This window comes from Pyrgilauda ruficollis, unplaced genomic scaffold (genome assembly GCF_017590135.1).
Source record: "Pyrgilauda ruficollis isolate IOZ18807 unplaced genomic scaffold, ASM1759013v1 scaffold946, whole genome shotgun sequence".
In the NCBI taxonomy this organism is placed as follows: Eukaryota; Metazoa; Chordata; class Aves; order Passeriformes; family Passeridae; genus Pyrgilauda; species Pyrgilauda ruficollis.
In genome coordinates, this window is record NW_024531555.1 from 1,422 (window position 1) to 11,913 (window position 10,492).

Below are 10,492 nucleotides of genomic sequence, written 5' to 3' on the forward strand. Positions count from 1 at the left end.
CAGGTGGGGTTACCTGGGCTCCAGGTGTGCTCAGGTGGGGTTACCTGGGCTCCAGCTGGGTGTAGGATGGGTTAGAGGGGTGGGACAGGTGTGGGAGGGGCTTTAGGGGGGTCGGCACACCTGGCTGAGGTGGTTTGGAAGCTTCCAGGTGAGCCCAGGTGTGCTCAGGTGGGGTTACCTGGGCTCCAGGTGGGGTTACCTGGGCTCCAGGTGTGCTCAGGTGGGGTTACCTGGGCTCCAGCTGGGTGTAGGATGGGTTAGAGGGGTGGGACAGGTGTGGGAGGGGCTTTAGGGGGGTCGGCACACCTGGCTGAGGTGGTTTGGGACACCCAGGTGTGCTCAGGTGAGCTCAGGTGTGCTCGGGTGGGGTTACCTGGGCTCCAGGTGGGCTCGGGTGGGGTTACCTGGGCTCCAGGTGGGCTCGGGTGGGGTTACCTGGGCTCCAGGTGGGGTTACCTGGGCTCCAGGTGTGCTCAGGTGGGGTTACCTGGGGTCTAGGGTGGGTTAGAGGAGTGGGACAGGTGTGGGAGGGGCTTTATTGGGGTTGGAACACCACACCTGTAACACACCTGTAACACAGCTGAGCTCACCTGTAACTGATCTGTAACACGCCTGGGCTCACCTGAGCTCACCTGTGCACACATTCCCATTATTTTTTGAGGAGTTCTGAGCTCACCTGAGCTCACCTGTCCATGGGTTCTGGGGGGTTTTTTGTGCTCACCTGTAACACACCTGTACACACCTGTAACACACTGTGCTCACCTGTAACACACCTGTACACACCTGTAACACACTGTGCTCACCTGTAACACACCTGAGCTCACCTCTGCTCACCTGTAACACATCTGTACACACCTGTAGCACACCTGTACACAGCTGTAACACACCTGTAACTCACTTATTCTCACCTGTCCTTACCTGTGCAGGGCCCGCAGTGCCAGCGCTGCCGCCCGCTGTTCGTGGGCTCGGCGCTGGCCGGCGGCACCTGTGGGGATACCTGGGGACTGCGGGAGACACCTGGGGATACCTGGGGACTCACTTGGGGAGTGGGGACACACCTGGGGATACCTGGGGGCACACCTGGGGAGTGGGGATACACCTGGGCACACCTGGGGAGTGGGGATGCACCTGGGGACACCTGGGGACTACTGGGGACTCACCTGGGGACACACCTGGGAATACCTGGGGCCTCACTTGGGGAGTGGGGACACACCTGGGGGAGCTGGGGACTCACCTGGGAATACCTGGGGCCTCACCTGGGGCCACACCTGGGGACTCACCTGAGGACTGCTGGGGACTCACCTGGAGACACCTGGGGAGCGGGGACACACCTGGGGGCACCTGGGAGGGAGCAGGAACTCACCTGGGCACACCTGAGAGCACTGGGGGCACACCTGGGGAGGGGCAGACACACCTGGGCTCACCTGGGCACTCACCTGGGCACACCTGTGCTCACCTGGGCACACCTGGGCGCTCACCTGTGCTCACCTGTGCAGATCCACACCTGGGTGTCGGAGGGCCCCAGCGAGGCGCAGGCCGTGTGCGTGAACTGCCAGAACAACAGCGTGGGGGACAGGTGTGACACCTGCCGGGCGGGGTTCTTCCTGCTGGACGGCACCTGCACCAGGTGAGACACCTGGGAGGGACAGGTGAGACACCTGGGACAGGTGTGACACCTGCCGGGCGGGGTTCTTCCTGCTGGACGGCACCTGCACCAGGTGAGACACCTGGGACACCTGGGAGGGGACAGGTGAGACACCTGGGACAGGTGTGACACCTGCCGGGCGGGGTTCTTCCTGCTGGACGGCACCTGCACCAGGTGAGACACCTGGGACACCTGGGACAGGTGAGACACCTGGGACACCTGGGAGGGACACCTGGGACAGGTGAGACACCTGGGACACCTGGGAGGGACACCTGGGACAGGTGAGACACCTGGGACACCTGGGAGGGACACCTGGGACAGGTGAGACACCTGGGACACCTGGGAGGGACACCTGGGACAGGTGAGACACCTGGGACACCTGGGAGGGACACCTGGGACAGGTGAGACACCTGGGACACCTGGGAGGGACACCTGGGACAGGTGAGACACCTGGGACACCTGGGAGGGACACCTGGGACAGGTGAGACACCTGGGACACCTGGGAGGGACACCTGGGACAGGTGAGACACCTGGGACACCTGGGAGGGACACCTGGGACAGGTGAGACACCTGGGACACCTGGGAGGGACACCTGGGACAGGTGAGACACCTGGGACACCTGGGAGGGACACCTGGGACAGGTGAGACACCTGGGACACCTGGGAGGGACACCTGGGACAGGTGAGACACCTGGGACACCTGGGAGGGACACCTGGGACAGGTGAGACACCTGGGACACCTGGGAGGGACACCTGGGACAGGTGAGACACCTGGGACACCTGGGAGGGACACCTGGGACAGGTGAGACACCTGGGACACCTGGGAGGGACACCTGGGACAGGTGAGACACCTGGGACACCTGGGAGGGACACCTGGGACAGGTGAGACACCTGGGACACCTGGGAGGGACACCTGGGACAGGTGAGACACCTGGGACACCTGGGAGGGACACCTGGGACAGGTGAGACACCTGGGACACCTGGGAGGGACACCTGGGACAGGTGAGACACCTGGGACACCTGGGAGGGACACCTGGGACAGGTGAGACACCTGGGACACCTGGGAGGGACACCTGGGACATGAGAAAAAATTGGGAAAAATGATGAAAAAATTGAGAAAAATTTGGGAAAAATGATGAAAAAATTGAGAAAAAATTGGGAAAAATTTGGGAGAAATGCGGGAAGAGCGGGGGAGGGGCCGGGCGCGTCTGAGGCGCGCTCACCTGCCCGCAGGTGCCAGTGCAACGGGCACGCCGACACCTGCAACGAGCTGGACGGCACCGGCTGCCCCTGCCAGAACAACACCGAGAGCGGCGCCTGCCCCGAGCGGCGCGACTGCCACCGGCACCAGGTACCGCGCCCGGCGCGCCTGGGCACACCTGGGCACACCCGAAATACACCTGGGCACACCCAGAATACACCTGGGGGGGCCCGAAATACACCTGGGGACACCTGGGGGGGCCAGAAATACACCTGGGGGAGACGGAAATACACCTGGGGACACCCGAAATACACCTGGGCACACCCAGAATACACCTGGGGGGGCCCGAAATACACCTGGGGACACCTGGGGGGGCCAGAAATACACCTGGGGGAGACGGAAATACACCTGGGGACACCCGAAATACACCTGGGCACACCCAGAATACACCTGGGGGGGCCCGAAATACACCTGGGGACACCTGGGGGGCCCGAAATGCACCTGGGGACACCTGGGCACACCTGGGGACACCCGAAATACACCTGGGCACACCTGGGGACACCTGGGCACACCCGGGGGGGCCGGAAATATACCTGGGGACACCTGGGCACACCTGGGGACACCCGAAATACACCTGGGGACACCCGGGCACACCCGAAATACACCTGGGCACACCCAGAATACACCTGGGGGGGCCCGAAATACACCTGGGGACACCTGGGGGGGCCAGAAATACACCTGGGGGAGACGGAAATACACCTGGGGACACCCGAAATACACCTGGGCACACCTGGGCGCACCCGAAATACACCTGGGCACACCCAGAATACACCTGGGGGGGCCGGAAATACAACTGGGCACACCCGGGCACACCCGAAATACACCTGGGGGGCCCGAAATACACCTGGGGACACCTGGGGGGGCCAGAAATACACCTGGGGGAGACGGAAATACACCTGGGGACACCCGAAATACACCTGGGCACACCCGGGGGGGCCGAAATACACCTGGGGGAACTGGAAATACACCTGGGGGCACCTGGGGGGGGCCGAAATACACCTGGGCACACCCAAAATACACCTGGGCACACCTGGGGGAGCCAGAAATACACCTGGGGACACCCAAAAATACACCTGGGGTGCCGGAAATACACCTGGGGACACCTGGGGTAGCCTGAAATACACCTGAGGACACCCAAAATACACCTGGGGGCACCCAAAAATACACCTGGGCACACCTGGGGGAGCCAGAAATACACCTGGGGACGCCCAAAATACACCTGGGGACGCCCAAAATACACCTGGGGGAGCTGGAAATACACCTGAGGACACCCAAAATACACCTGGGGGAGCTGGAAATACACCTGAGGACACCCAAAATACACCTGGGGGCACCCCAAAATACACCTGAGGACACCCAAAATACACCTGGGGGCACCCAAAAATACACCTGGGCACACCTGGGGGCAGCTGGCAGTGCCTAAAATACACCAGGGCGCTCTGAGCTCCACACCAATGGCCTCAGTGACCTCCAGGGTGACATCTTTGGTGTCCCCAATCCAGAATCCATTCCAGAACCTTCTCCAGAGGGTGCTGGTGGGGACGTGGGGATGGGACCCACCACGTTCCTCGATGTCCTGGAAAAATTTGGGAAAAATGATGAAAAAATTGAGAAAAAATTGGGAAAAATTTGGGAGAAATGCGGGAAGAGCGGGGGAGGGGCCGGGCGCGTCTGAGGCGCGCTCACCTGCCCGCAGGTGCCAGTGCAACGGGCACGCCGACACCTGCAACGAGCTGGACGGCACCGGCTGCCCCTGCCAGAACAACACCGAGAGCGGCGCCTGCCCCGAGCGGCGCGACTGCCACCGGCACCAGGTACCGCGCCCGGCGCGCCTGGGCACACCTGGGCACACCCGAAATACACCTGGGCACACCTGGGGACACCTGGGCACACCCGGGGGGGCCGGAAATATACCTGGGGACACCTGGGCACACCTGGGGACACCCGAAATACACCTGGGGACACCCGGGCACACCCGAAATACACCTGGGCACACCCAGAATACACCTGGGGGGGCCCGAAATACACCTGGGGACACCTGGGGGGGCCAGAAATACACCTGGGGGAGACGGAAATACACCTGGGGACCCCCGAAATACACCTGGGCACACCCAGAATACCCCTGGGGGGGCCGGAAATGCAACTGGGCCCACCCGGGCACACCCGAAATACACCTGGGGACACCTGGGCACACCCGAAATACACCTGGGGGGGCCGGAAATACAACTGGGCACACCCGGGCACACCCGAAATACACCTGGGCACACCCGGGCACACCCGAAATACACCTGGGGACACCTGGGCACACCCGAAATACACCTGGGGGGGCCGGAAATACAACTGAATACACCTGGGGGGGCCGGAAATACAACTGGGCACACCCGGGCACACCCGAAATACACCTGGGGGGCCCGAAATACACCTGGGGACACCTGGGGGGCCCGAAATGCACCTGGGGACACCTGGGCACACCTGGGGGAGACGGAAATACACCCTGGGCACACCTGGGGGAGCCAGAAATACACCTGGGGACACCCAAAAATACACCTGGGGTGACGGAAATACACCTGGGGGAGCTGGAAATACACCTGAGGACACCCAAAATACACCTGGGGGCACCCAAAAATACACCTGGGCACACCTGGGGGCACCAGAAATACACCTGGGGACACCCAAAAATACACCTGGGGTGCCGGAAATACACCTGGGGACACCTGGGGTAGCCTGAAATACACCTGAGGACACCCAAAATACACCTGGGGACGCCCAAAATACACCTGGGGGAGCTGGAAATACACCTGAGGACACCCAAAATACACCTGGGGGAGCTGGAAATACACCTGAGGACACCCAAAATACACCTGGGGGCACCCCAAAATACACCTGAGGACACCCAAAATACACCTGGGGGCACCCAAAAATACACCTGGGCACACCTGGGGGCAGCTGGCAGTGCCTAAAATACACCAGGGCGCTCTGAGCTCCACACCAATGGCCTCAGTGACCTCCAGGGTGACATCTTTGGTGTCCCCAATCCAGAATCCATTCCAGAACCTTCTCCAGAGGGTGCTGGTGGGGACGTGGGGATGGGACCCACCACGTTCCTCGATGTCCTGGGGCCACCTGGGTGCTCTGAGCTCCACACCAACGACCTCAGTGACCTCAGTGCCCCTAACCACGCCATCTTTGGTGTCCCCTAAGTGTCCCCAGGTGCCAGAACCTTCTCCAGGGGGTTCTGGTGGGGACGTGGGGATGGGACCTCAGCGTTCTGGTGCCTCCAGAACCTCTTCCCTTCCAACCTCAATGGCCTCAGTGACCCTGACCACGCCATCTTTGGTGTGCCTAATTCAGAATCCATTCCAGAACCTTCTCCAGGGGGTTCTGGTGGGGACGTGGGGATGGGACCCACCATGTTCCTTGATGTTCTGGGGCCACCTGGGCGCTCTGACCTTAACACCAGTGACCTCAGTGACCCTGACCACGCCATCTTTGGTGTGCCTAATTCAGAATCCATTCCAGAACCTTCTCCAGAGGGTTCTGGTGGGGACGTGGGGATGGGACCCACCACGTTCCTCAGCGTTCTAGGGCCACCAGGGTGCTCTGAGCTCCACACCAGTGACCTCAGTGCCCTCAGTGACCCTGACCACACCATCTTGGTGTCCCTCCATGTCCCCTAAGTGTCCCCAGGTGCCAGAACCTTCTCCAGGGGGTTCTGGTGGGGACGTGGGGATGGGACCCACCACGTTCCTCAGCGTTCTAGGGCCACCAGAACCTCTTTTATTCCACTCTCAATGACCTCAGTGACCTCAGTGGCCCTGACCACGCCACCCTCGATGTCCCTTGATGTCCCCGCAGTGCTCCAAGTGCCGCGACTCCTTCCAGGGCCACCCGGTGGGCGGGCAGCAGTGCTACCGGCTGCTGGCGGTGGAGCAGGAGTACTGCCTGGACGCGGCGTCGCAGAGCCACTGCTTCCCGCCGCCGCAGCGCCGCCCGCTGCCGCCCGGCCGCTCCGTGCCCTTCGCCGTGCAGCCCAAGTTCACCAACGTGGACATCCGGGTCACGCTGGATGTCACCTTCGGCGCCGTGGACCTCTACGTGGCCACCTCCTACGACACCTTCGCCGTGGACGTGGAGCCGGGCACGGGCTGGCACCGGGTGCGGGTGCAGGCGCCCGGCGGGGCGGGGGGCGGTGGCACCTCGGGGACATTCGGGGCGGGGGGCGGTGGCACCTTCAGGGCTTCGGCGAGCGCTGGTGACACCTTTGGGACGGCTGGTGGCACCTTGAGGAGCTTCGGGGCTGGCTCTGGGAGCTTTGGGGTCGGAGGAGCCGGTGGTGACAACTTTGGGACCGGTGGTGGCACCTTTGGGACTTCTTGGACCGGTTCTGGGAGCTTTGGGGCTGGAGGAACTGGTGGTGGCACCTTTGGGACCGGTGGTGGCACCTTCAGGACCTCAGGAACTGGTGGTGACACCTTGAGGACCTTCGGGACCGGTGGTGACACCTTTGGGACCGGAGGTGGCACTTTGGGGACTTCCTGGACTGGCTCTGGGACCTTTGGCACCGGTGCTGGTGACACTTTTGGGACCAGTTCTGGCACTTTTGGGACCGGTGGCACCGGTGGTGGCACCTTGAGAACTTCAGGAACCGCCGGTGACACCTCTGGGACCTTCGGTGGCACTTTTGGGACCTCCTGGACTGGTGGCCCCGGTGGTGGCACCTTTGGTGGCCCTGGTGGTGGCACCTTTGGTGGCCCTGGGGCTGGTCCCACTGGTCAAACCGGCCTTACTGGTTTCACCGGTGACCCCAGAAGTTCTGGAGGTGCCGGAGCCGCTCCCAGTGGCCAAACTGGGCGCACTGGTGGCCCTGGAGGTCCCAGAGGGGATTTCGGTGGCCAAACTGGTGACCCCGGAGCTTTTGGTGGTCCAGGAGCCAACCCCGGTGGCCAAACTGGTTTTACTGGTCAAGCTGGTGACCCCAGAGCTTTCAGTAGCCCCCAGGCCCACTCCAGTGGCCAAACTGGTCACTCTGGTCACACTGGTCAATCCGATGACCCCAGACCTTTCGGTAGCCCCCAGGCCCACTCCAGTGGCCAGACTGGTTTTACTGGTCACACTGGTTTTACTGGTCACACTGGTCACTCCAATGACCCCCGAGCTTTCGGTAGCCCCCAGACCCAGTCCAGTGGCCAAACTGGTCATACTGGTCACACTGGTTTTACTGGTCACACTGGTCAATCTGATGACCCCCGAGCTTTCGGTAGCCCCCAGGCCCACTCCAGTGGCCATACTGGTCACTCTGGTCATACTGGTCAATCCGATGACCCTACCAAAACCCTGGGGGCGGCTACCAAAACCCTGGGGTTGGCTACCAAAACCCTGGGGGCGGCTACCAGAATTCTGGGGTTGGCTACCAAAATACCGGGGGCGGCTACCAGAATTCTGGAGGTGGCTACCAAAATACCGGGGTTGGCTACCAGAATTCTGGGGTTTGCTACCAAAATCCTGGGGGTGGTTATCAAAATTCTGGGGGTGGCTACCAAAGTTCTGGAGGTGGCTACCAGAATTCTGGAGGTGGCTACCAAAATACCGGGGTTGGCTACCAGAATTCTGGAGGTGGCTACCAAAGTTCTGGAGGTGGCTACCAGAATTCTGGAGGTGGCTACCAAAATTCTGGGGGTGGTTATCAAAATTCTGGAGGTGGCTACCAGAATTCTGGGGGTGGGGAGAGGAATTTGGGGTTGGGCAAGCAAAACAAGGGGTTGGGCTACCAGGATTTGGGGGCGGGCAACCAGAATTTGGGGGTTGGAGAGAGGAATTTGGGGGCGGGCAAGCAAAATAGGGCGGTGGGCTACCAGGATTTGGGGTCAGCAGAGAGAAATTTGGGGTTGGGCCAGCAAAATTTGAGGCTCGGCCACCAAGATTTGGAGCTGGGCCACCAAAATTCGCAGCCGAGCGGCCGAAATTCCCCGGCGGAGCCCCAAAATCCCCTCGTGGGCCACCAAAATCCTCCCTCGGGTGGCCCAAATTCCCAACCCCCACCTTGGAACCCCCAAAATCCTCTCCGGGACCCCCAAAATTCCCCTTTGGACCCCCAAAATCCTCGTTTGGGCCACCAAACGTCACCTTTGGACCCCCAAAATCGTCATTTTGGCCACCAAACGTCACCTTTGGACCCCAAAACTTCACCTCTGGACCCCCAAAATCCCCGCTTGGGCCACCAAACGTCACCTCCGGACCCCCAAAATCCGCATTTCGCCCCCCCAAACCCCCCTAAAACCTTAACGGGACCCCCAAAATTGACCTCGGGAGCCCCGAAATTGAGCTCGGGCCCCCCGAAGTCGGGGCTGGGCCCCCCGAAATTGGGTCTGGGGGCGGCGCCGGTGACACTGGAGCCCACCGAGGACGGCGTGGCCGCGGTCGCCACGTTGCTGCTGCAGCTGCCCGGGGGTCCCGGGGGTCCCCCCCGAGCCGCGCTGGGCTCGGCGCTCGTCACACTGCGCATGCCCGACAGGGCGGGGGAGGGGCGAGCAGGGACATTGTTCTGTATTGGTTTGGTGCTGAAGTGTGAAAACTGCTAAATCCAGTGTGGTGTCATAAAAGTTTAATAGGCCTTCAGAAATGTTCTTGGGAATTTTAGGGGGGAATTTTTTGAGATTTTTTGTGGGGTTTTTTGGGATTTTTTTTTTCCGGGATTTTTTTGAATTTTTGGGGATTTTTTGGGGTTTTTTTTATTTTTTGGGATTTTTTTAGGGAATAGTAGGGATTTTTTTCATTATTTTTGGAATTTTCTTGGGATTTTTTACGTGAATTTTTGGGGGGAGTTTTTTGAGATTTTTCAGGATTTTTTCGGGATTTTTGGGATTTTTTTTTTCTGCAATTTTTGGCGATTTTTTTTTTTTAATTTTTAATTTTGTTTTTGGGGATATTTGGGCGATATTTTGGGATTTTTAAATTACATTTTTGGACACTTTTTCCTGAATTTTGGGGGTTTTTTTTCCGGATTTTTTTATTATTTTTTTGGGCATTTTTTCTGGATTTTATTTCGATTTTTTGGCATTTCTTGGGGATTTAATGGCATTTTTGGGGATTTCAAAAAACTTATTTATTTCGATTTTGGGGGATTTCTTTGGGGAAATTTTTCCGGATCTTTTCAGGATTTTTTGGGGAATTTCCTGGATTTTTGGTGGGTTATTTTTTAATTTATTTTGGGTTTTTTTCCTGAATTTTAGGGATTTTTAGGAGGCATTTAAATTTTTTTCCCCTGGATTTAATTCCAGGGTTTTTTCTGGAATTTTTTTTCCTTTTTTCTGTTATTTTGGGGGGAATTTTGGGAGAAATTTGGGGAAATTTTGGCACCAAACCCACAGCAATTAACGAATGAATTAATTAATCACATCTTTATTAATTTCGGGGGCGGGTCCTGGCTCCTTCCCCTCCCCCACCCTCAATAAACGCTGCTGCCCCTCCCCCTCCCCGCGTGGTTTTTTTTTTGGGGTGAAAAACCCCGATTTTGGGTCATTAATTAGCGGGGTTAATTAGGGGAGGGGGTTAATTGAGGGGGTTAATTAGGGGAGGGGGCTTAATTAG

At 59.1% G+C, this 10,492-nt stretch overlaps 1 protein-coding gene across 1 annotated transcript; it reads left to right on the forward strand.

Annotated features, from left to right (window-relative positions):
• Window positions 1-926: 926 nt before the first annotated feature.
• On the forward strand, window positions 927-7,974 carry LOC121365378 (multiple epidermal growth factor-like domains protein 8; the record flags this gene model as incomplete). Its single annotated transcript, XM_041489509.1, has 6 exons — window positions 927-1,046; window positions 1,497-1,627; window positions 2,878-2,995; window positions 6,761-7,637; window positions 7,714-7,874; window positions 7,963-7,974. Coding segments are annotated over 6 exons (1,419 nt in total), but the record flags the coding sequence as incomplete, so codon positions are not given.
• Between the last annotated feature and the right edge of the window lie 2,518 nt (window positions 7,975-10,492).